The sequence below is a fragment of the Meles meles genome, chromosome 19 (genome assembly GCF_922984935.1).
Source record: "Meles meles chromosome 19, mMelMel3.1 paternal haplotype, whole genome shotgun sequence".
Classification (NCBI taxonomy): domain Eukaryota; kingdom Metazoa; phylum Chordata; class Mammalia; order Carnivora; family Mustelidae; genus Meles; species Meles meles.
In genome coordinates this window covers 26,728,921-26,755,028 of record NC_060084.1, presented here as the reverse complement: position 1 = coordinate 26,755,028, position 26,108 = coordinate 26,728,921, and the positions used below count along the sequence as shown (strand labels likewise).

General features: G+C 53.5%; 2 protein-coding genes across 3 annotated transcripts in view; one reads left to right on the top strand and one right to left on the bottom strand.

The window, feature by feature from the left end:
• The first annotated feature begins 2,187 nt into the window (after positions 1-2,187).
• CCL17 (C-C motif chemokine ligand 17) lies at positions 2,188-12,927 on the top strand. 2 transcript variants are annotated; one of them, XR_006816269.1, is made up of 4 exons: positions 2,188-2,663; positions 3,866-4,155; positions 11,822-11,939; positions 12,545-12,563. XR_006816269.1 is itself a non-coding variant. In XM_045988560.1 (3 exons), the coding sequence occupies exons 1-3, from the start codon at positions 10,648-10,650 to the stop codon at positions 12,654-12,656; spliced, it is 300 nt and encodes a 99-aa protein (XP_045844516.1). In that variant the 5' UTR covers positions 10,590-10,647; the 3' UTR covers positions 12,657-12,927. The 2 variants fall into 2 exon arrangements, 1 of the variants encoding a protein (XP_045844516.1); XM_045988560.1 differs by lacking the exons at positions 2,188-2,663; positions 3,866-4,155 and adding an exon at positions 10,590-10,717 and having other exon boundaries at positions 12,545-12,927.
• Positions 12,928-21,559: 8,632 nt separating this feature from the next.
• CIAPIN1 (cytokine induced apoptosis inhibitor 1) overlaps positions 21,560-26,108 on the bottom strand; it is a 15,122-nt gene continuing 10,573 nt past the window's right edge. The window contains exons 8-9 of the mRNA XM_045989028.1: positions 22,751-22,832; positions 21,560-22,251 (exon numbers count right to left, since the gene is read on the bottom strand). Of these exons, the coding sequence (XP_045844984.1) occupies positions 22,141-22,251; positions 22,751-22,832 (193 nt within the window). The 3' untranslated portion in view covers positions 21,560-22,140. The remainder of the gene's footprint in view (positions 22,252-22,750; positions 22,833-26,108) is intronic.

Below are 26,108 nucleotides of genomic sequence, written 5' to 3'. Positions count from 1 at the left end.
CGTGAGGACTGGGGTGCAGCTAGGTAGACCATGCTCCTTTTGGCAAGGTATCAAGGGCAGAAGGGGTGGGTCCCTACAGGGAAGAAGGGTAAGAGGGAGGAATCAGTCACTCCATTATCACTAGAGATGAATAGGACGCTGGCCTTTCCCTCGTGCAGGTCACTGTCCCTATCACACACCACCGGGAGCCTTTGAATGAATTTTCTGCCCCAGCTCTAAGATAGGTTCTACTCATAGGAGTCCCATTTTCCACACAGAAATGCCAAGGCGCTGGGAGACTGAAGAATTTACCCACTGTCACAGAGCTAGTAAGTGACTAGGCCATCAGGCAATCCCACGCTAGAGATCCCACTTCTTTTTTTTTGTTTTTAAAGTAAACTGTGGTATGGTATAGTCATTGAACGGGATCGCATAAATGGTGACCAGAAAGAAATACGCTGACTCCTCCCGACACACATGACTCTTAAGTTCAACATTGCAAAATGCGCAAGTAAGATGCTCTACTATAATATTAATATAAAGCTTAAGAACATGCACAAACGATGCCATACATTGTTCAAGGACACATACGCTCACACGCACGTGCGTTAGTAAGATAAAGAAATGCTTGGGATTAACGTCTGCCCAATTTGGTGTCTTTCAGTCTGTAGAGGGATGGATTAGGAGAGGCACATGGGCCTCAGGGAGGGTAATATTTACCCTTTAACCCCGTGCTGGGTGCATTCGTGTGGCCCACCCAGAGCCCGCTCCCTTCAGCTGCTTTTAGCACCGACACTTTTTTTTTTAAGATTTTATTTATTTATTTGAGAGAGCTCAGGAGGGGCAGGCGGGCGCGGGGGTCGGGGGGAGCAGAGGGAGAAGCAGACCCTCTGCGGAGCGTGGAGCCTGACACAGAGCTTAATCCCAGGACGCCACCCACGTGCCCACCCCCCTTTTAAGTAGGCTCCATGCTGAGCATGGAACCCTGCGCGGGGTTGGGGGGGCGGGGGCGGGGTGGGGGGGGGAGCCTGGATCAAGACCCAAGTCGAGATCAAGAGTCAGACACTAGGGGGCGCCTGGGTGGCTCAGTGGGTTGAGCCGCTGCCTTCGGCTCGGGTCATGATCTCGGGGTCCTGGGATCGAGTCCCGCGTCGGGCTCTCTGCTCGGCGGGGAGCCTGCTTCCCTCTCTCTCTCTCTGCCTGCCTCTCTGCCTACTTGTGATCTCCTGTCTCTCGCTGTCAAATAAATAAATAAAAATAAAAATAAAATCTTTAAAAAAAAAAAGAGTCAGACACTAGGGGGCGCCTGGGGGGCTCCGTTGGCTAAGCATCTGCCTTAGGCTCAGGTTATGGTCCCAGGGTCCTGGGATCAAGTCCTGCATCAGGCTCCTTGGTTGGCGAGCAGCCTGCTTCTCTCTCTGCCTGTGACTCTCCTTACTTGTACTAGTAGTCTCTCTCTCTCTCTCTCTCTCTCTCTCTCTGTCTGACAAATGAATAAAATCTTTAAAAATTTTTAAAAAAGAGTCAGATGCATGAGCCACCCCAGTGCCCCTCTAACTGGAGCTCTAGAGCCTGTGAGAGCAGGAGGAAGCCACTCCCAGGGACTAACCAGAGGTCACACCTTGACTGGGTTTCACTTCCTTCTCTGACTTCATTCCTCTGTTCTTCCCCACCTCCCCCGGGAGTGTGTCCATAATGAACCCAACCTCAGTCAATGGAGAGAACCTATCCCTGCAGCCCACTATGGGGTCCAGAATAAGGAGTCCCTGGTGGGGGGGGGGGGGGTGAGAAGGACTTCAAGGAGTAGATGGGAATCGATAGGAAGAACAGCTCCCCAAGAAGTCTCTAGAGTCAACCTGATGCCAATAAAAACATCAAATTATTTTTGGAGCTAGATTAGGTAGTTTTCATTTCACTGGGGGAAAAAAAAGGAACGAGTCCCGATTGCTGTACAAAGCCCAGGCAGAGCAGGAAGAAGGGAGCACCTGTGTTAAGCCAGGTGGGATCGAGGAGAAAGCCCATGCCTGCGGAAGGGCAAGCCCTGGCCTGTTCTGGCCTGGGCCCAGAGGGCTGCCAAGGCACCTGCTTCTTTCTAGAAAGAGAGCAGGAAGTCATTTGCCTCCAGAGGCACTTGCTTCCCAGGTCTGGACCTTGCTCAGAAGCAGCCACACCCTTCCACACCCTGGGCTCCCCCCAAGTGAGCCGCGAGCCAGGCAAGACTCTGTCATGTCACAAATGGGGGAATGCTATTAGCCCAGCCCCGGGCTGGCTTATTTGCTGTGAGATTGGACGACAAAGTGGGGAGATCTTCAGCTGCTTGAAGGACCCAGATCCACCAGGCTCCTTAGAAAAGGTGCCTTTCTAGTCATGCGTGCTTCCAGGATGCTGGGATCTTGGTGCTGACCCTGGCATCGAACACACCTTCCTTGGGAGAAGAGAAGGTCCCGTGTGTCAGGAAGTTCCCCGCCCCCGCCTCCAGGCTGCCAGGTTTGGAACAGGCTGCGGCAGACCTCTCATATCTAAAGGAAAGTTCCATCACCGCACCATGAGTGTTGAGCCTTGAACTGGCCCTTGGTGGTTCAGCCTGGACTGTCCCAGTGCCATCTGGAAACCAAAGACCTGCCCGTGAGATACTTGGACCCAGGGGCAAAGGCTCCCTGGAAAGAGAGAGTTGGACTTAAGCAGTGAGTGAAAGTAATTGATTTACAGGGCGGAGGCGGGGCCCCCAGGAGGGGGAGGGAGGAGCTGAGCCCCAGACATGAGAGAGGGAGAGAGATGAGACAAGCCCACCGGTAAGAGAGACTCCATCCATGAGAAGTGTTCATGGACTCTGCTTCGAGAACAATACCAGCCTTTTAGCTGTCCAGTCACTGAAATCAGCCCCTGTATACTGGGGGCCTACCACGTGCCACGATGATGTGAAGCACAAGAAAGACAGGGCCTTGGTTCCGTGGCACTTAACGTTCCAGTGGGGGTGTCAGGGGGAGACGGGCAACAAGCCGCGGGTGGAAGAAGCATGTCAACGGTGTCGTTATTGCTGGGTGGGGAGGACTGCCGCAAAAAGAGAAAATAGAGCCGAGAAGAGGTGAGGTGGGCTGCGGTTTTAAATAGGGTAGGCTTCACTGAAAGGTGACATTTAAGCGGAGATGGAAGGAGGTGAAGGAGTGAGTCATGCATGTATCTGGGGAAAGAATATTCCAGGCTAAAAGAACGGTCTGTGGAGCATCCTCGGGAGGGAGCATGTCCGGCACGGTGGACGTGCCTGAGGCCACAGCGCCCTCGGCCAGGCGGGGCCTCAAGGCTGCTCCAGGCTCTTTGGCCTTTCCTGCATGGTGTAGGGCAGAGCCAGGCGGTGCGTGAGCACAGGAGGTTCACGTTCCCCTGGTGACTGTGCTGAGAATAGAGCATATCCCGCAAGGATGGAGGCAGGGACTCCGCCAGGAGCCAGTGTCGGGATCCAGGGGCGGGATGGTGGGCTCCAGAGGGATTCTGAAGCGGAGCCAGGAGAGGGGCTGACAGATGGTGGCAAGGAGGGGGGTGGGGGAGAGGAAGAGGTGTTAGGATGGTGCCCAGGTTTCTGGCCCAAGTAACGGGGAAGGAAGGGCTGGGGAAGAAAGGGGGTGGGGGTGGGGGGAGCACGTGTGGGGGCGGATGGGAATCGGGAAGTTGGCTTTGGACTTGGGGGTTCTGAGACGCTGGCTCGTTGTGTTCAGGAGGCAGCTGACATACAAGTCTGGAGCTTGCAAGAAAAAGTTAGGAGTCTTTGGCATATAGATGATATTTAAAGTCGGGAACACGGTACTATTTGCCAGATATATGCCCGAAGGCGGTGGATGTGAACCAAAGCCTGCTCACCTACTTTACTGTTATTGTTTCCATTTCGCAGGTGGGGAGACTGAGGCTCGGAGAGAAGTTACTTGCTCCACATCACACAACTGATTAATGGCAGAGCTGAATTCAAACCCGGGTTACCCGACCAAGAATCATAGCTCCTAGTCCCTCCCTTCCCTGGGGACCCCCCCTGTTTAATCTTTGATGGCATGTCCTATATGAGAACTGGATATAATTTGGCTCAGGGAGGTGGGTGATCCGGAAAAGAGGAGGACATAGCAAACCAAGTCGCCCAGGGAGGGCACCCTTCAACGTTCCCAGAAGCTGAGCACCACGATCCTCAAGGTGAGACTGGTCTGGAGGGATGATAGGGCTTAAAGTCTGGCCAGAAGAGTTTTGAGTAGAGGGTTCAGGGACTAGGGAACCACTGATGGTTCTTTTAGGCTATACGTAGTCAGAGCAGCCCTTGAGAAAGACCCATCCGAGGTAGGCATGCAGGAGGACCAGAGAGGAGGAAATAGGTCTGGAAGTTGTCAATACTATCCGTGTGGGAAGGAGTCTGGTTCCCAGCCAGTGCGAATGAGGAGGGGGGTCAAGGCGCTGAGTGCCACCTGAAAACATTGCTGGGCAGGGTCTCTGCCTGATGTACCATGGGGCCTGCAGGTGAGAGATGAGTCAAGGGTACAATTTCAGACCAGAGGGGCACATGGGAGGTGGAGAATGACACCAGCCAGAACCAAAAAAAAGGGGGGGGCTGGTTGAGAGGAACTTGGTGCTGCCTTTCTTTTCTTGAACTGAGTGAACCACAAAGGGACAGATTTCTGCTTCTTAAGAGCCCACAGTCCAGAATGGCTAGGCTCAAGAGGAGGCCAGAGGATGGGGCGAGGTCCAAAGGGGCGGAAGAGAGAGATTTAGGAAGCATTCACCTCAAGGTCAAAGGAGAGAGAGAGGGTTGCTTGAGACACAAACAAACCCTAGGACAGAGCCCCACGCACGCTTCAGCCACTTGCTAGCCTTGTGGACCCTCGGACCAGTTTCTTAACCACTGTGGTTGGCCCCCAGTTTCCTCATCTGTAAAATGTAGACAATAATAATTCATTGGGTTATTGTGAGAACAAAGTAAACTAATAGGGGTAATTGCTAAGAACCCCGCCCAGCCCTGGGGTGAGAGCTTGGAAATGTTACCAAGAAGAGGAACCCACAGAAGGCCCTATCCCGAATTCCAATGGGGAGGAATGTCACAAAGAGAAAAGGTTCCCAGTGATGACAAGGAGATCATCAAACCAGCTGGAGACCAGGAAGTTTTCCCGTATCATCTCAGTTAATTTTCCCAGCACTGTCATGGGGGAGCGTCTATCAACAAGCTCATTTTTTCCGATGAGGACAGTGAGGATCATAGAGTTGTTCGTGGTCACACAGTAAGGAACCCGTGGAAGAGGGACTGGGAGCCAGGGCTGTGGAGAATGCTTTCAGAGCATCTGTGGGTAACCACTGCCCCGTACTGCCCTTTGTGAGGGGATGGGAAGTTCAGAGAGGGGCCATGGGTGGCTGAGAGGCACCCACAAAGTGGCTTCTCCAGAATGTGAGGGCCATAGTGCTAAGAATTAAATCACCCACGAACAGAGAGGAAATGGTAGTGGGAGGTACAGACCAGACATTGGAGAAGTTTGGTTATGAATAAAAGGAGAAATAGGAGGACAGCGTGTTGAGGGGGTGGGTCAAAGAGGGTTTTACAGAAGCAGAGACCCTAGCCCATGTGGTCAGCAGAGGGAGGGCGCCATGGGAAGGGAGAACACAAAGAGCTAGGAGGTGGGCGTGGAACTGAGAGAAGGAGAACCTCTTGGGATGAGGAAGGAATGAGAGCAAAGCCACAGTCAAAGAAATTCAGGTTTGACAGAAGGCAGGAAATGGCCACAACCCACAAGGAGGTTGTAAACTAGATGCGGCAAGAGTCAGTGAGTGCCTTGGCTGGACTCTTCTGCCTCATTCATGACAGGAGAATTCATGTGTGTCTCATGACACTGGTGGGACACGCTTGACAGAAAATAATTTGTTCAGGAGTGAAGGAGGCCCTGGGTTAGAATGTAAGCTGTGCCCAAGCTGTAGTTCAGAAATTAGTAAGTGTCCTTTCATCCATCCATTCATTCATCAGCATATTCATCCATCCAGCCATCTGTCCATTCATCTGTTCATCCATCCGTCCATCCATTCATCCATCCATCCATCCATCCATTCATCCATTGGTCCGTCCATTGGTCCGTCCATCCGTCCATCCATCCGTCCGTCCATCTGACCATCCACCACTTACCTATTCAATAAACATATTTTATTGAGGACCTACTGGGTGCTAAGTCCTAGAGCTGCAAGTTGGAACAAAGAAGAGATCCTGTTTTCAAGGAGTTCACAGTCTTCCACCTAAGACCCCGCAAACAAACCAGGCATCGCAGCGTAATGTGAGGAGAGCAGGAGAGGGAAGCCAGGGACCTGTGAGGACACAGAGGAAGGCGAGGGCTGAAGGAAGAAAGTGAGGGTTTAAGCTGTGATCTGAGGAGGGTAGGAGTGGAAGGAAGTGGGGTGTGGGGGAGCAGGAGAGAGCGTTCCAGACAGGAGGAAGAACTATACAAAGAGCCTGGCATTTTCAAGGAACTGAAAGAAGGTCCATGTGGCTAGAATAAAGAAAGGAGATAAGATGGTGGGGCTGGAGGCAGAAGTTGAGGCTGGAATGGACAGTGAGAATCCGGACTTCGTCCTAAGGACGATGGGGAAGTATGGAAGGATTTTTGAGGGAGGGGAAAACCTTGCTCAGATTTGTGTTTTGGAAAGACCTCGGGGCTTTAGAGAGGAGGGTGGATTGGTGGCAAGGCTGGGAGCTGGGAGATGAGCATGGGGCTGGGGTCCAGCAGGGAGATGGAGATGGCTGGCCATGTGGATGGTGACAAGGGGATTGGTTCAAGACACATGCAGGCGGCCTGCTTGAACAAGTCTTTCCCATTGACCATGGGAGGGGATGGAGAGCCATGGCAAGGATACCCCTGTTTTACTGACCCATGGACTCAAGCAGACTGACGACCTGTCAGGGAAGGCTGACCCATCAGTGAACCCATCAGGCCCTTGGGACAGGGCAGTGGGATGTATTTTGGGATTGGGGACTGCAGATAACATCTGGGACCTTCCAATCTTAGCCACCATGGGTAGGATAAGACAAATCTAGCTTCCTCTGTCAGAGGACAGATTTCTGTGGACAAAATGCTAGATCTTCACTGGGACGCTCCCGGCAAGTCCTTCTCCTCCTGGAGCCTCAGCTGACGTGGGCTGCCACCTCAGGGACGACTGTCATGTGCAGTTCCATGGCTTCGGGCTAAGTTCTTGGGGTTGTGACAGTACCATCGCTGATTCTGCCCCAGCCCACAACAGAGGTGGGGGGGGGGGCAGAACTTCCTCCCTCTCTTTCAGGGCGAGGTACCTAGAATCTGGCTGGCGGACCCCCTTCAAGCAATGGTGGGGGAAATGTTGATTCTCTCTAGTCCTTAAGGGACTCCCTGTGGCCAGGGTCTTGGCCCCGGGGCAACAAGGGTGGCCACCGCATGGTGGCATTTCTGGTCAGCTTGAGTCAGAGGTGTTGAGACAAGCAGTCACTCATCCTCTCTCTCCCACTCTGGTCCAATTCCCCTTTAACTCCGTGGTCCTACTAGGCTTGCATCTGGCCTGTTTCCCCACCCGTGACCTTTCCCTTCCTCTGACCACCCTCTCCCCTGTTGCCCTCTGTAGAACCTGCCTCACCACTGCCTCCTCCAGGGAGCATTCCTGATTTCCCAGCCCGACCTCTGAGCTCTAGAGTCTGCACAACACCGTAAAGGTCTCTTGAGGCCCTTAGCATAGTCCCAGACTCATAGTCTCAGGACATCCCATCTGGAAGGTCCCTGGGAACCCATTTCATAGCTGGGAGACCTGAGGAGGAATGAACCAGTTAACCCCTGGCAAGGAAACCACCTCAAAAATGTCCCTGGTCTGTGTTGCCTCCAAAGAGAGGTGGAGAGGTGGGCTCTGCACTCCAGTGCTTCTCCCCGGATTCGGGCTCCTTGTCCTTGTCCTTCGTCCCGTCCCCTCTGTCTTGGTCAAGCCTCATGGAAAGCCCCACAGTGTGCAGATGCTAGGGACACACACACGGTGGCAGATGTGTCCCTGTCCTCACGGAGTTTACGGTCTCCCTGTCACATCGGAAACGTGTCCCCCACCAGAGTTCTGCACTGCTTCTCTCATTTATCTGCACATTCCCTCCTCTGTGCCCATGCTAAGCGCTTCCCTTCTGTGAAGTTCCCACCACTCCTTCTCTTGGTGTGAATCTCCCAGTCACAAGGTCCTGTTCGCTGACCACCACCTCCGGGAAGCCTTCCGAGGTCTCTCAGCCAGAAGGAACCTCTCCCTGCTCTGGGTCTGACAGCCCTTTATCTCACATGCACGTTCCTCTGTCAGGGTTGGGCCCTGATCCTCTCCCACCACAGCCCTGGACACAGCAAGTTTGCTCCTCTGTTCCCTCCCTTGCCAAGCATCCCGCACCAGCTCAGAGCTAGTCCAGAACCTTCTGCTCTTGCTGTCACAACCAATTCCCTAGAAGGGACAGGGGAATTTGGGTCCTTCTGGAGAAAAGTTCTGAGTCTGCGGCAGAACAAGGGGGACTCAAACCCCCTTCAGGGACTTTCCCCAGCAGGAAAAGGCAGTCTGACTGTTAGTAAAGTTGCTAATCATCATCCTTACAGTCCCCTCTTGTCCAACACAGGAGAGCATTCCGTGACCCCTGGGGCCGGTGGAGAAGCCACTGGGCGGAGGGCATGGAGGACGAGAGGGTCAGGAGACACTCCACCCATGAGGTGGCAACATCGGCAGAGACCTCCTCTGCCCCTCCCGGGACCCAGGTCCTCCCCAAGCACCTCGGGATGTTTGCATTTCCTCCGAGCCCAGACTCTTCTCCAGGTCAAAGCGGCCTTCTCCCAGGCGGGCTCACCGAGGGCACCAGCATCCCTTCCCCAGCCCAGGCTGGCCTCCTCTGACTCCGCGGGATGGAGCCTGCTCCGTGCGCCTCTGTTTCGGGTGGAGGTTGTCCCCACCTTGTGCAGGAAGCTGGTGCCAAAGATGACACTTGCAGGAGGACCCCTGTGCACGTGCAAATTGCAGCCTGTCCCAGAGACAGGAAGAAGGGCCCAGCCAGACAAGCTGGGGACAAAGCACCCCCGGGCTGTGGCTTGAGGAGCGGGTGACGTGACCCTGAGAAGCAGAGGAGAGCTGGTGTGAGATCCACTGAGAGGACCCCAGCTGGCTCAGATTGGCTGTTTTGGTGGAGCCCCTGGGACGGTCCAGACGTCCCTTGATGGGTGATGATGTGAAGCCTAGAGAGCATGTGTGAGCTGCCCAAAGTCACACAACAAGGTGCGACAGAGGGACCCTGCTCAGGGGATGGCCTACCATGGACTGGGAGCATGCCCCTGCTCCACCCCCCGACCAGGATGCACAGCGGTCCCAGCCTGCCAAGGTGGCCCGGGAGTGGGGGTGGGGGGAGGAGGAGGAGCACTGGTCTTGCACTCCGGCACCCTCGTTCAATGCATGGCTTCTTCTCCCAGATGCCCTGCGAGGACTGGCAAGGTGGCAGCGAGCACCACCCCACCCCCTCCGTGGGTTGGGTTTCCACAGACAGCACCTGCTGCCGTTATCATCCCTGCTGATAAGATACCACAGTGGTGTCAGGCTGACACAGAGCCGGCTGTGGGGAGGGGAACACGTGTGTCCCATGGTGTGGGCCCGGGTGTCATCTGAGCCCCTGGTCACTCAGGGACAGAGCAGAGCGGGGCCTGGGGTCACCCTGCTGAGATGCTGCCACCTGGAAGTGGGCCCAGGACTCTCCTCCCAGGAAGGGGCTCCTGCCACTTGGCCCAGGGGAACCCGAAGCAGACTGTTGGCCGTTTTCTCTGGTGGCTGCGGAGGGGCCCGAGGCAGGGATGCTGTGGCCCATGGTGCATGGAGAGTCTGTTCGGGGCTCAGTCTGGAACCTGACCATGTGTCCATGGCAGACTGGGCCCTCACAAATCCTTGCCTTCTGTTCTGCAGCCCGGGGTGAGGGGCCCCATTTGGGGAGCTAGGCTTCCCAATCTATAGGGGGCCAATTTGGACTAAATGATGATTAAAACCTGCCAGGCTCTGGTCTCCTGTGGTTCAAGGCCCAGCTTGGGGAAGCACCCACAACCAAAGTCGTCTGGGCCTCAGGCCTTTCTCAGAATGAGTGGAGCTGGGGTACCCCCGGGAAGCTGCTGCCCCCATGCCTATGCAACCTGCTGATACCCCCAAACCCAGGAGGCCTGCCGGGAGCCCAGGAGCCCCTCCAGGCCCAGGCTAGGCTGCCCCAGTGGCTCCCACCCGGCTGTCCACCCCCCCGTCACCCGTACAGGACACAGAGCATGAAGGAGGCTCACCGGCCTCCGGGCAGAGGCTAACCCCCTGTAGGGGAGGCTCTTCTGTTCTGCTAATAGAGGAACTAAGAAATGTCCCTGTGAAAGGAGAAGTGTGTCACTGTCATGGTCCCCAGACACACACACCCCACCTCTGTCCCCAACGGAGTGCCCATTCTCTGGAAAGCCACAAACATTCCAGGACTGGACTTGTGCTGAATCATCTCAAAATCTTCAGAACTCCACGGGTGTAGGGAAGGATGTATGGGGGAGGGGGAAGGAGGTGGGGCAGATCCCCCAAAGAGGTTAAATAGGTCACCTCCATGCTTGGCTGCCATCCTCGCCTCCCCCTGAGCAGAACAACCCACACTCACAGGTCCTCTCCTGGGCTCGCAGCACCATGACCCCCTTGAAGATGCTGCTCCTAGTCACGCTCCTCCTGGGGGCTTCTCTGCAGGTCATGCATGCAGGTGAGAGCCAAGGAGAGGTGGCCTGGGACAGGAGGGGGCAGGGCACCAAGATAATGGCCGCAATGACCGCTATTTATGCATTAGGGACAGTCTGGTGATTCCTCTAGGGACGGGGGAGGCTGGCAGTAGTAGGATTTTGAGGGAGGCATGAGGATGAGGGGGAGGGGGGTGTGGGGAAGATGCCACCCCAGAGCTTGGGATTGGCTCAGTGAGGAGCAAAGTGCTGGCCCTTCTCTCTCTGCAGTGACTGAGAGGCAATGACCTTGGTTGGATTTTGACAGTGGAAAATGACCTATTCTCGGAAGCACTGGTTAGCATCTGTTTTGCTCCCGGGTCTTTCTCGACAGCAGGAACGCTGGTTCCCGGAGCACGTGAATAGAGGGATGTCTATCCACAGCTGGAAGAGAAAGGCCAAAGTAAGACGGCCGATGTAAGAACACAGCTGGCTAGCGCTCCGCTTGGCCACAGCTCCCCAGCCTTCACCCGTGGCTCTCACTTCTGTAAAACGCAGGTCGAGTTAGCTCTCTGAGTTAGTCCAACCCAGTTAGTTATACCCTGGGGGATGGCCAGAGGACAGCTGGGGGCTTCTTAGAAAACTCTTGAGCGTGGCATTGATTAAAGCCACACATCACCAGCTGGCCTATTTGCAAGTGCTGGATACTTTTTCTTGTGCAAGAGAAGGAAGCTGAGGCCCGGGAAAGTGTCCTCGAGCCCAGGGCTCCCGTGTAATCATCCGTGAAACACGGTAGTGGCGGAGCCTATCTCTGGGTGCACCGTGAGGGCTGAACGAGCTCCTGCAGGCAGAGGCGCAGCCCAGAGCCTGGCCCAGAGGACATTCTTGGGTGGTTCCCCGGCTGGCATTGGAGTGTGTGCACACACAGAGGCACACACATGCAGACACACACAGCTACGCCTACACACCACCAGTATACACGCACGGCTCCCCCAAACACAGAGACATGCGTGCACACACGTACACACACTCAGGGCCCCCCAGAGCACACAGAGAGACCTCACACACAAATGTGTCCATACACACATGCACACACACACACACACACAGACACTCACAGACATATCTACTCCTGCCTCCTTTCTCCACAGCACGAGGGACCAACGTGGGCCGGGAGTGCTGCCTAGAGTACTTCAAAGGAGCCATTCCTCTCAGAAGGCTCAAGGCCTGGTACAAGACCTCAAGGGAGTGTCCCAAGGAAGCCATTGTGTAAGTGTGCCCAGCCCCCTTCCCCTACCCCCCCATCCTTGCTCCTAGGGCTGAGTCTGGGAGAAGGTGGCCCCTAGGGCTGCAGAAGGGGCACTGGGGAGAGGAGAGAGCAGCCCACCCCAGCCCTGCTCCTCCTGGCGGTTCCTGCACCCCACCCTGTGAGACCCCAAAGGTCCCGAGCTGTGAGGTTTGACCTCTTCTCTAATTGATGGGGAACCAGAAGCCCCGAGAGACAGGGCAGCCCCCCAACACACTGTCCCTCAGAGGCCACTGTGGTCACTTCCCACGGCTTGGACCTGAGCCGGGTGCCTCCTGGGCACCCCTATTCCTAGACTTTCGGTGGGAGTGAGCCAGCTGAAGTAAGGGACAGAATGTCCTGGCTCCCCAGGAGGGACTGTCAGGAGCCTTGGGAGTCAAGAGTCTCTGCCAACAAACCTGATGTCCCGGATCTGTCACCGAGGTGCTGTGTGACTTCAGGCAACTTCTTGCTTCTCTTGGGGGCCGCAGGGGCCAGGTCGCTACAGAGCAAGGCTGATCCCAGGGCTGTGAAAGTCCTTCTTGCCCTGACACCCGCTGACGGCTTTCTCCCTCTCCTTCTCGTGTAGGCTTATAAGTGTCCAGGACAAGCCCATCTGTTCGGACCCCAGGGACACCAGGGTGAAGAAGGCAGTCAGATATTTAAAACGCATGCACGATCCCGGGCTCCAGCAATCCTGATTTCTGCCTGGACCATTTGGAGACCTCCAGCTTCAGTGTTCACTACTCCAGCCCCGAGCTTTCTGAGTCCAGGGGAGGCCCTACACGGACAAAGGGGACCCTTGCCTCCTTTTCTAGACTGGAATCATAGCAGAAAGAGCCCAGATTCAAGTCTCTCTTTTTGTGGGGAACTGGGTAGCTCAGTTGGTTAAGCATCTGCCTTCGGCTCAGGTCATAATCCCAGGGCCTTGGGATCGAGCCCCATATTGAGCTCCGTGCTCAGTGGGGAGTCTGCTTCTCCCTCTCCCTCTGCCTTTTCTCTCTGCTCGTGTTCACTCTCTCAAGTAAATAAATAAAACCTTAAAAAAAAATCTTAAAAAAATAAAGTCTCTCTCTTCATACCTTAGTCTGGGTCAGCGTGCTCTGCCTACCCAGCCTGTCACAGTGGAAGAACTTCTGGTCCTGTCATGTCCTGTCCAGACCAGAAAGGGAAACTGAGGCTGAGAAGGGGGCATGGCCACTGCAGAACACATGAGAGGGGCGTGAGAAGATCCTGGTGAGAGAGGCCCCGGCCGGGGGAGCCGAGGCTGTCTGTGGGATGAGCCCAGCCTCCAGGAGGCCTTCCCCAAGAAGCTGCCCATCAGGCGTCTCTCCTGCTCTGATTCTTCCTGCTCTTAGGGACCGTAGGGCAGCCCACTGTGATGGGGTTGTTCTCCCAGATGACTACTGTGTGAGTATGTCAGTCCTGGCTCCTCCGTTAGACGGGAGCTCCATGAACCACCCTGAGCACCCCACAGCCTAAGTGCTAAGACGGATGGGGGATGGGGACGTTATGGACTCCCTCCTCCCAGACCCCTCTGAGCAAGTCCCACGCAGGGCCTGAGCCATAGTGTGCTGGGTGCGGGGGAAGCAGGGTGTTTGGATTCTAGTTCTATCTCACTCTTCTGACCAGCCATGGCCTTGTGGCTTCTCTCTCTGGGACACAGTCTGGGGGCAGCGCGGGGGGGGTGGGGTGGGGGGGGGTCCTTCTCTTCCTGGGATTCTGCAATTCACGGCCTGAGAGGGCTGCAATTAGGAGTGATTCTCAGGTAAAGTTTTGCCTCCTGTTGTCCCCTTGTGGCCAGTCCTCTTATTACAGGCCAGATGACAGACCCAAGCTCACTTACAGTAGAAGCAGGAATAAAACAGGACGAACAACAATAATAATGAGGCTGATGATAATGAACTGGCTTCTCTGTGACCCCAGGGTCTCCTGGACCACAGCTGGGCTCTTCCCCAGCCTGAACCTGAGGAGTATCCCTCCAACAACTGCCTTGGACCCAGAATCCTGCGGGCAGCCCAGGTCTGAGTGCTTCTGGATCCACTGTGTGGGGACGGGGTGGGGATTGGAGGGAAGACATCTCCAAATAGAGGGAAGCAAGAAGGAGCCCCCGAGACAGCAAAGGAGAACGAGGGCTGGGATCCAGACCCCTCACCCTTGCAGTTTGGCGCTTAAAGACACTCAAGAGGACACGCATTTCATCCATGTACATAGCATTTTATTTTATTTTATTTTATTTTTAAAGATTTTTATTCATTTATTTATTTGACAGATAGAGATCACAAGTAGGGAGAGAGGCAGGCAGAGAGAGAGAGAGAGGAGGAAGCAGGCTCCCTGCCAAGCAGAGAGCCCGATGCGGGACTCGATCCCAGGACCCCGAGATCATGACCTGAGCTGAAGGCAGCAGCTTAAACCACTGAGCCACCCAGGCGCCCCTGTACATAGCATTTTAAAAGAAGCAAACCCTCTTTGAGTGAAATCTTCCTCAGAGGCCCGTCTGTAAGCTCAGAGGAGTGGAGGTTCGTGGGGAACTGTGAGAATGTTTAACATCAGGATGCGGGGGGGAGACAAGTTGCAAGAGATGGGATCAGCCACCATGTCCCTCTGAGAAAGGGCCATCTGAAGGAACCGGGACTTGGGGACTCCCCTGACTGGTGCGAAAGAGGACCGAACAGTGACCAGAGAACAGAGAACAGTGGGGGCGCGCTGGCATCACATTGTCCCTTCCACCTGGACGGGGCGTCTCCTTTTTCGACTGAAATCCAGTCCCCCTTCGGGGCTCAGCTTGGTCGCACTGACCCTCCACCAGGTCCCCCCTCCGGCCTCAGCCTCACCTCTACCACACTCTGTCCCCTTTACTGCGCGTTGGTGGGGCCAGTGAGCTCCGGGGCACTGGTATTTGTGTCAGGCAAGTCAGTGCCTGACTTATTTATAAGGGGAGGGAGTGTTTTGTGCATAGTGGGCATGCCATTTACACATGTTGATCAACCAGTCCCGGGCTGAACTCCACGAGGAGCACGAACGGAGAAAATCCCGGAGGAGCCGAAGCCCTGATTAAGGGCTTCAAGCTTGGCCTCTAAGTGGCCAAGAACTGAGTTGCTCTGCGCTTGGCCACCAGAGGGCGCCCCCATAAAGATAGAGCGGAAGGTGCCTGAGCACCGAGGCCCTCCAGCCTCCTCCGAGGGGTCCCAGGGACCGGGTTACCCACTTCGGACGGTAGCTGCTCGGGGGCCCCGGGTGAGGGTGTCTGCAGCTGGCCAGCCCTTCTCCTGGGAGAGCAGAGGCACAGGCACCACCCACACTCTGCCCGGGGTTAGCCGGATGAAGACGAAGAAGCAAAAATGCTGCTGGGACGTACAGGGCCCCGCGTTCCAGCCGCGGCGTGGCCAGCGCCTGGAGCACCACGCCGGGGCTCCTCTCTCTGTGTCTTCTTAGATTCCGTATTTCCCTGTTTGGCCTCCAGTCATCACAGGCCCGAAGTCATGGCGGAAGCTAGTTACACCTCCCCGGCGTTCCAGCTTTGGAAGGCACGCAAAAGTCACACGACAAACTCTCCAAACAACCTGGAGCTCATGCCCTAAACGCCCCCTTTCTGTAGCTCACACCGCAGACCACTCTGTCCCCTGCCCCAGATCACCCGCAGCGGGGACCAGACCACCAGGGACAGCCCCCTGTCCAAAGCCTGTCAGAATTATTCACACTAGCTAACCCTCAGGAGCTTCTCCTGCCGCCCCCCCCCCACCCCCCCCCCACCCCCCGTGCTTTTCCCATGGGGACCCCAATAAAAGCTTTGGCCTCTCTGCTTTCTCCTCCCTTTTCCTCTGCCCTGAGTGATGGCCCACGGCCCCTTCTCTTGGGAAATGTCAGCAGTCAGACTAGCACTGACCTCTGTCAGCGCAGTCCCTTCCATAAACTAAAACCCCACAGGTACATTTTAACACAGGAGGCAGGGACTTGTTCTGTATCTGCTCCGCCCCTGACTGGCTGTGGGGTCTTGGCACAATCACTCCACCTTCCTGGGTCCGTTTCTCCCTAAAATGATGAAATCGGACCCTTCTCTGAGCGGCTTGAGAATGTGCCCTGTCAAGAGAATGAGGGCTCAGTTTGCTGCTTTTCTGCTCCCACATTGCCTGCAGGGGATCAGAGCCTGAGAAAACCTGCAGTTTCCTCCTAATTGAACTGACATTTTATTGATTTGTAAAACCTGCCTATTGATCAAGACTAATTACTTGTCTCTCACGTATGTAACAAGTCGGTTTCCCTCATTTATTAGGTGTTAGCCCTTGCTCATCCCTCCCCCCTTAGATTGAAGTGTTTGATAGTTCTATAATAAAATTTTTTGGTCATTAAAGAAAAGGGAGGGGATGGGGCGCCTGGGTGACTCAGTGGGTTAAAGCCTCTGCCTTCGGCTCAGGTCATGATCTCAGGGTCCTGGGATCGAGCCCCGCATTGGGCTCTTTGCTCAGCAGGGAGCCTGCTTTCCCCTCTCTCTCTGCTTACTGCTCTGCCTACTTGTGACTTCTCTCTCTGTCAAATAAATAAATTTTTTTGGCTCGTGCGTACAATGGAATATTATTCAGCCACAAAAAGGAGTGAGTACTGACACGTGTTACAGGTAGATGAACTTTGAAAACACACAGAGAGAAGCCACACAGAGCAGGTCTCACACTGTATGCTTCCATTCATACCAAATACCCAGAATAGGCAGGTCTCCAGAGACAGACTGCAGATGGGCATTGCATGATGCCTGGGGAGATGGGGGAGAAAGCCCAGCTCCTGGACAGGTTCACGGCTGCCTTTGGGGGTGATGGAAATGTTTGGAACTAGACAAAAGTGAGAGTTGTACAACATTACTGATATACTATTGTTCTCATGAAAATGGCTCATTTTATGTTATGTCAATTTAACCTCAGAAAAAAGGGGGGGGCAAGCGTCCCATAAGCTCTTTCCTGCAAAGAAACGCTATAGAAGAGGCGGGGGTTGCTCGGCATCAGCTTCAGGTGAGAGAACCCCTCTGGGGAGTGCGGAGGAGGGAAGGAAAGGCATAACGCAGCTGTAACCCTTCACGTATTAAAGAATAGAGATGATCTCAATGAAAACAATGAATCCAGCTGTATTCCAGTATATCTAACTCTGTTTGAAAACTGGGGTAAGGTACAAGAAAAAATGTTTAAGGGATGGTCAACGAGGGAGAAGGGAGAAAGGGAGGGAGGGGCTTAGCGCTTTGGAGCACCCCCCAGCCTCACGCAGCTTCCGGGTTGTTGGGGGTGGGCAGGGGCTTCAGGGGAGCAGCCAGTGGGCGGTGTGAGCAACGCTCAGTCCACACCTGCACCACCCGGAAGTGAGGCCACCAAGGGCTCAGCAGAGCCTTGCGTCCCTAGCTCGCTGTTCAGTGAGAGAGAGAGAGCTGCGCTGTCCCCATTGCGTGCCCCCCAGTGCCCGCCAGATCTGTCACTGTGACCGGACAGTCACGGAAGCAAGGACAGACAGAGGGAACTGAGAAGATAACACGAGCACAAGCCGGCGACTTTTCGAGACCACAAAAATCTTCACTGCACGTATTTACGGAGAGTGTCACCTTGTTTCAGAGGTAAGGGGACTCAGCCTGCGCAGGTCCAGGCACTGCAGCTAAGACAACGTACTTTTTACAAAAGATTTTATTGATTGATTGGTTGATTTTGCATGAGCACAAGTACGGGGGGGGGGGGCGGGCAGAGGGAGAGAGAGAGAGAGAATCTGGAAGACTTCCTGCTAAGCACGGACCCTGTTAGGCAGGGCTCGATCTCAGGACCCTGAGATCAGGACCGGAGCCAAAATCAAGTGTCTGCGGCTCCACTGACTGAACCATCCAGGCGCCCCAGAAAGCTATTATTTTTAGACTTGGCCATTCTGTACTACTTTTGCCTTCAACACAGAGATCTACTCTTGCTTTCTTTTTGGAGACTTTTTGGAATTGTCTCTTTCATGAGGTGATTCTGAGATACTGTGTTTCTTTTACCTTCTGTGACTTATTCTTGCCTCCTGATCCTTCTCTCTTCATGTCCATTTCGTTTTGGTTAGTTCTCTTATTCCTGTCGCCACTGACCCTGTTTTTAGCGCTCTCCGTTCTTCCTAGGGCTCTTCCCCATGGCTGCTTCCCCTCCGTGGTTTTATGTTTCTTTGAGTCTCGCCTGAGCTCTGACATTTCGGGGCTCTGCCGCAGGAATCCCTCCCTCTTTATGCCTTGTCAATCATTGCCTTGCGCTCCTCTGTCTGCACCGTATTCCATCCATGTGTGACCTGTAGCAAGTTCTTTTGGTCACGGATAATATCCATCTGCTTTGTTATTAAGGTTAACGTTGGTTCTACATTTGCAATTTTGAAAGGAATTTTAACTGCAAATATTTCCTGGAGGTTTGCATCAGAGAGGTGCAGGACTGTGTTCTGGGCTGGCAGGCATTTTCCTTAAACCCCAGGATTTTATGTGTGAGTTTTCCTAGTTTTTTGTTTTTGTTTTGGGTTTTTTTGTTTGTTTGTTGTTTTTTAGAGAGAGGTGGGGGGAGGGGCACAGGGGGAGAGAGGAATCTTAAGCAGACTCCAGGCCCAGCTCAGAGCCTGATGTGGGGCTCGATCAGGGGCTCAACCCTGAGATCATGACCTGAGCCAAAACCAAGTGGGTCACCTAACTGACTGAGCCACCCAGGCACCGTTTCCTAGTTTTTTTTTTTTTAATGAAATTTCTTATAAATACAAAAGTAGGTAATATATATGGAAGGTATATAAACCAATAATAGAATAATTACCAGCCAGCTCAATAAACAGAAACTTCCTTCTGCTTAGAAGCCCCATTTCCTCTCTTAATAGAATGTCATCTTCCCATCAACCTCCAGAGACAATTACGTGGCTGAATTGTATCCTTCTCCGATTTCCTTCTGTTTGTCACATATGTGTGTGTAAACACAGTATATATAATAGACATCCCTCCCATTGATGCATCTTGTGTCTTTTCAAACCTTGCACTCTGTGGGAGGAGTGACACTGTGTACACACACTCTCCCGTGACTTGCTCTTGTGGCTGTCGTGGGACACCCTCCACGCTGACATGCATGGCCACAGCACGCCACTTTCCACCGTGCGATGACATGACTCATTCATCCGTCCTCTTGTTGAAGGCCATTTGGACCATTTCCAGGTTCTTGCTGTTACAGGTAGTGCTACTTTGATCATTTTTGAACTTGTCTTCTGGTGCGTGCAGAAAAGAAGGTCTTTAGGGCAGGGCTTCTCAATCCTGAAGGCATTTTAGAAATGAGTACCTGGGAAAGCTTTGCAGATACGCTGACACCCTTGGCCCGATTTGAAAAGATTGACTTGATTGGTCTTTGGCAAGGAGGGGTCCCAAGCATAGGTGTTTTTGTTGGTTTTTTGGAGCCACCCAAGGGATGCTAAGCTACAAGCAGAGTTGAAACTGACACGCTAGGGCGTTAACTGTCTAAACCAACGGCCTCAGCAGGGTGGAGGAGCCCCACCTGGGCGCACCTTCACGGATTCTTGGTAAGGGTTCCGTGTGTAGCTCCCTCTTCCTTCCCACACAACAGACGGTGCCTGTAGGATGGTCACAAAGCAAAACCCCTCTTCTCCTGCCCAGCAGCCCGTGCCTCCTGCTCATGAGGCTTCTCTGTGGGATTCTTCCTTCGGCCCCACTCTCTCCCAGCGCGCTGGAAGCCCGCGACAACCAAGGAAGGTGTGGTTTGCTCCACTGTCCTTCCCTCTTTGTGCTTTAGAGTGACTTCGGGGAGAGAGGGAAGTTCTAAGCAAAAGACCTTACAGTGTTTACCAAAAAAAAAAAAAAAAAAGATTTCCCAGCAGCATCTCAGACTCATGACTGACCCAGAATGCCCAGGGGCATAAGGCCCCTGTAGCTTTAAAGGTCCTTGGCTGGTGGCAGGTCACTTTCTGTCCCACCCAGTGTTCTCAGATGTAAACCGAGGTTGCAGTCAGTGATATCTGAGTCTGTTTTTGGCTCTAAAACCTCCTTCAGAGGTGCTGTCTTCCAAAGTCACAAGGTGTGACTAGCGATCCCTGCCGGTGTCTGCTCGCTGTGCCCAGCTCCGAGGACAGGTGTGTGCCGCTGATTGGCAAGGCCTCTCTCCAGCCTGCTGGCCCAACTCTGAGCCTTCATGGGGGTGGCCCAGCAGCTGCCAACAAGGGACCTTTAACTATGCCAAGTGTAGCAGACAGGACCTAGTGTCATCCTTCTTGCCAGCAGCGACAGGAAGGCAGACCAAGAATCAGGTCAGCAAGGGCTGGTGGCAGTTGCCCCAGGCTCTGCTACACCCAACCCAAGAAGCTCTTTGGTTCAGAATCTCCTGTCCTCAACCTGAAAGTTAGAGATATTTGTCCTTCACTTTGGTGACTGCATTGGAAGCAACGAACAGCATCCCAGCCGTTCTCAGTAAATACTGGCTATAAATATCTGTAAATGTGAAATGTAGTTTGGGGCTGAATTTGTTTGCTCTTGCGGCTTCACAGATTACCACGGATCTAGGGACTTAAAATCATATGCATTTACCCTTGAAGATTCTGTGGCTCAGGACTCCAGACATAGTGAGGCTGGGCTCCTGCCCAGGGTCTCCCCAGCTGCGGGGCTGAGGGCCCGTTCTCCTGGCTGGCTGACAGGGGCTGCTCTCAGCTCCAGGCGGCCCCTCTAGGACCTTTTCTCCACATGATAGCTTTAGACCAGCAGGAGAAACTCTTGGTTCTCTGGTTCTTTTAAAGGATCACCTGATTAGGGCAGCCCACTCAGGGTGAGCTCCCTTTGAACTGAAGCCCATTAGGGACTTGAATTACATCTGCCAAATCCTTTTACTTTTGCCATAGGACGTAACGGATCCCAGCAGTGATGTCCTGTCGTGCTCACGTGAAGGGGGGGTGTCTCACACTCAGAGGCAGGGGGATGACACAAGGGGTTGGGGACTGGGGTCATCTTGGAACCCTGCCTACCATAGGGGCTTGGAGGTCAAACAGATCTCGCCACGCCCAGAAAGCCCACCAGCAGGAACTAGGATAAACAAAAGCAGACTTAGAGAATCAAGTCAAGTTTCAAGGATAAATACCAATGAGCATTCACTTCCATTTATTGGTAAAATAAACCAGTCCTGGTCTCTTTTTTTAAAGTCATCTCTGTGCCCGACAGGGGCTCTAGCTCAGGACCCTGAGATCAAGAGACACATGTTCTACTGACTGAGCCAGCCAGCGTCCCTCCCCCGCCCCTGCCCATCCTGGTCTCTTAAATCCATACAAACTCTCCAACTATTTGGCAAGGTCAGTTCCCGTCTGTGTGAGTGAGAAACAAAGAGAATGAGCTGTCTCCTGGTCAGAGAGATTTATTGTTTCAGATTTCTGTCCTGCTTTCCTTTAAATCCTTATCGACCTGGTCTCTTAAGTAGATGGAGAGAGGCCCTGACCCTTAAGTGTAGGACTGGCCCCACTGGGGTGACACCAAGTCTCTTCAACAAAGGAAGTTTTGTGGTCCAAGCTGCAGTCAGATGGGCTGTGTCAGACATCACACACACACACACACACACACACACACACACACACACGCCCCTCACCACAATGCATGTGCTCAAGTACACAACTTTAATAACTGTAGATGAACAGAAACCACAAGACGGATATAATACAGTAAAACAGGGGTGAGGTGGGGAAGGAAGGGACAGAGGGACACGGAGTATGATCACAGCAACCAATGAGTGAGTCCGTTGGTGCCAAGGCCATGAGACACGTGACTCACGTCACCACCAACTGCATGTTGAGGAGACCGCCACCTCTGGAAGACAGCTCGTGGCACTGTGGTTGAGCTTGGAAGTGGGGCGGGGGCCCTCTTTGTCCCAGAGTGTGACCACTCCAGGATGTCTGGGCTCCGAGCGACAGGTCAGCATAGTGATGTCGGGAGACCGTGCCCTAACACGAGGTGGAGAAACAGGTCCCCCCTGCTCGGAGTAAGCAAGCCCCGTTATACTTAGGTCTTCTGACAGACAGCAGCACCGCACACTGCCACATCCCAGGGCCCTCTCTGCTCTGTTGACCAAGCACGCCCCCTGCAAATGGATTCTAAGCAGAGAGCGAGGGAGTGCAGAGGGCGTGGGAGGAAGCACGACGGCGGGACTGGAGGGACGGGGTTGGTTGGAGGACGTTGGCTCCCTCCTAGGCATCACTCAGGTTGCTGTTGCTCAGGAGCACCTGCTCGCCGGGTTTGAAGGCCGGCATCCCGAGGTAGGGGCAGCTGGCGCAGCGGAAAGCATCGCCCAGGTAGCACTGTTGAGAGAAGAGATGATCACAGGGGGAAGCTCAGTGTCCGCGCTCCTGCCTACACGGGCAGGAAAGGGACCCCTAAGTTCGTAACATGCCTACGGTCACCTAGTGGAAATGGCTGGCGCAGATGGGGGTCCATCCGAAACCCACATACTAAGAGGTTTGCAGAGCTCTGATTTTACGAAAAACAGTGGTTTAGAGAAGTTCCTTGGGAGGCCGTGTTTCCATCACAGCCGAGCCCAGCCAAATGGCTGAACGGCATCAGGCCACTAAGAGCTGGGAAGAAAGGGGCCAAAAATAAATGACAGAAGCCTCCCCTACGGGCATGAGCACACTAACCCCCTCAGGGGATGAGCACTCTCCTGCACACGGTCTCAGAAATCTGCCCGTTATTAAAATATGTGGGCAGTAACTGGGAGCTGGAGCTAGGCTGTGCTGGCTTCGGATGAGGACCAACACCAGTGGGGGTTTTGTGAGTACTGAGTAAGGATCCGATACTTACATTCCCACAGGCCGACTTGGGCTGGGAGCTCGCCTGTTCCCTTGACTTCTCCTTCTCTAGTTCTTCCGCGAGGCCACAGGTGCTGGGGGAAAATCAGGAGCTTGTGAGTGAGAAGGGCCACCCCCTGGGGGCTCCAAGTCCTTGACAGAGCCCAAACTCGCTCAGAAACGTCTCTCTTTATACTATACCAGGGCGTCTGAGCTCACAAACCCCCATAGGGCCAGGCAGACAAGGGAAGTGCCTGAGGCTGTTCAGGGAGGCAGAATGGTAGGCCACGGGAGACCCGGAGGAGGGGAGGTGCCCTGTCTACACAGGCTGGCCGCTACCCACCTTCCGCCCATTAATGCTGTGGGGGGAAGCAGACCCCGTGTTACGACGTTTTCCGAAGCTAAGGACAGAAAACAATTTGGATTTTTACTTGAAATCGCTTGACTTGTGAATGCTGGCAACTTTCACACTTAAGGAAACGCCGATGACTCAGCAAGCCCACACACCACCAGTTAACTGTTCACTGCTCTTTCTGTCCATAGAATGAATGCAAAAACACCAAGCACTGAGGTTTCCCGGTTAAGAGGATAGACAGAATGCACGCATCTACTCTACTTGCCCTCGAGGTCCCACCGAAACTTCAGTGAAGACCTAACCCGCAAAGACAGGGACTACAGGAAAAGAGACAGTGGCAACTCGGCGCTGGTGACTGGGGGCGTGGGGGCTGTGACTCTAACTGAGGAGAGCCGAACTCGGAGCGGGTGGGGAGGTAGCCGGGTCAAGTAGGTGGCCGACTCTCAAACCACATCACACCCCAAAACCTCCAAAGGAACAGGGAGCACCAGAAAGACCCTTCTCTGAAACATCTAACCACCCCAAAGGGAAAGACCCAAAGATGCTGACTTTGTGGTGTTCCCCACAGGCCCATTCAGGCTCCCTTTGCTAAAGCACGGTCAACAAATCCCAGTGCTAAGCTCAGGGCTCCCAGCTTTCTGTCCTCCCCTCTTTTTTTTTTTAAAGATTTTATTTACTTATTTGACAGAGATCATAAGTAGGAAAAGAGGCAGGCGGCGGGGGGTGGGGGGGTGGGGGGGTAAGCAGACTCCCTGCTGAGCAGAGAGCCCAATGCGGGGCTCAATCCCAGGACCCTGGGATCATGACCTGAGCGGAAGGCAGAGGCTTTAACCCACTGAGCCACCCAGATGCCCCTGTCCTCCCCTCTTAATCATGGAGACAACGGAGCTTCCTGGGAGGTAGAAGCCCTCCTAAAAGAGAAAAAGCAAGTTGGGGTGCCTGGGTGGCTCAGTCGGTTAAGCATCTGCCTCTGGCTCAGGTCATAACCCTGGGGTCCTGGGATCAAGTCCCATACTGCACTCCCCGCTCAGTGGGGAGTCTGCTTCTCCTTCTGCCCCCTCCCCTCCCAAGCTCTTGTACTCTCTCGCTTGCTCGCTCTCCTCCCTCTCTCTCAAATAAATGAATAAAATCTTGAAAAGAGCAAGTGGAAAGAAACAGAGACGACGAAGGGAGGGGAAAAACCTCCAAACAACTACCGCAAACCTCAAGGGAAAAGAGATCACACTCGCAAAATTTAAGTCTTTTTTTTTTTTTTTTTTAATATTTTATTTATTTGACAGAGAGAAATCACAACTAGGTAGAGAGGCAGGCAGAGAGAGAGGAGGAGGCAGGCTCCCCACGGAGCAGAGAGCCCGATGTGGGGCTCGATCCCAGGACTCTAGGATCATGACCTGAGCAGAAGGCAGAGGCTTTAACCCACTGAGCCACCCAGGCGCCCCACACTCGCAAAATTTAAAAAAGAACACTATACTAAAAGCAAAACAAAACAAAAAGTCAAAACAAACAAAAAAGGGAATCAGAAATTTAAAAATGACAGTAGAAAGAAAATAACTCAACAGAAATTTTGGAGGATAAACCCGCAGAAATTTCCCCGAAAGCAGAGCATAAAGAAAATATGGAAGAAAAGAAAACGACAGGGTCAATTAAAGGGGCCCAGTGTCTGAGGCAACAGGCCACAGACAGAGAAAGGAAAGCGAGAAGATAAAACTCACATACAAATTAAAGAATGTTTCCCAGCCCTACAAGCATGACTTCCAGACTGAAAAGCTGCACCGAATGGCTAGTGCAAAAGATGTGAGCAGACCCTTTTTCGAGACATACTACAAAATGACACCAGCGATAAAGAAGATTCTATAGACTTCCGAACACGAGGTCTTACAGAAAGGATCAAGAAACAGAATGACCTCAGACACCTTTGTCACAATCACTGGAAAAAAAGACAGGAATGTCTCCAAAATCATGTAAGGAAATTATTTCCAAGCTAATTTCTATATCCAAATGTCCAATTCTTTATGAGAATATAAAAAAGATATATTAGCCACACACAGTCTGAAAACCTAAAAAAGCAAAACTTGCCTCTCAAGTAGCCTTTCTAAAGCAGCTCCTGGAGAATGGACTCCACCAAAGTGAGAGAGAAAACCAAGAAAGCAGCAGGTGCTACAAAAGCCAGAAAAGCTAACATAGGACAGAAAGGGGAGAGCCCTGAGGGGCACAGTAGGACAGACCCCCCAGATGTCAGCTCTGCCGTGGACGGAGGCAGAGGAGAGTGCTGGAGCAGGGGCCCAGTAGATGGATGGGCTGATGGCTGCCAAGGTCATACACTAAGCCGCCACATCATTCTTTGTCTCCGAGCACAGGCAAGTCAGCCCAGACCCTGTCCCTGGCTTATCTGGACCACGTGCTGCTAACCCTCGGCTTTCCCGTCCTTGCCTGCCCTGCTGAGGACATGGTGTTCTGCTCTGCTCCAAGGAGGAGAGCTCAGGCTACGGTGGCTTAGGGCCAAACATTCTGAGCAGCCCACACCCTCTGACCACACTTCTGCCGGCCACCCGATCCCTGCGTCACACTGCAGCCCTGCCGGGTGTTCCCTCTGAGCATGCCCTCGGTGTCCCAGAGCCCTCCCACGACGCTCCCTACTGACTTCCCCGGAAGGGACTCTGGGAGATCCTCGAAGAGCTCAGCCCAGATGATCACTGGGAACCTTCACAGATGGAGGATACCGACTCTTCCTTGCCTTGCCAGGTTTGGGCCTCCTATCCTGTTCTTCATCACTCAAGAATATATCTTTTGGAGCTTCACACTAGGTGGGAAACCATCGAATAAGCCAAGAACGAAGAACATGAACTTGTGAGGATGGTAACCTTTATAGGGGGAGGGAGCAAGATGCAGCTGAGGAAGCATGGAGCAGGGACTTCTAAGATACCAGTCATGTTTCTTTTTATTTATTTATTTATTTGACAGACAGAGATCACAAGTAGGCAGAGAGGCAGGCAGAGAGAGAAGAGAAAGCAGGCTC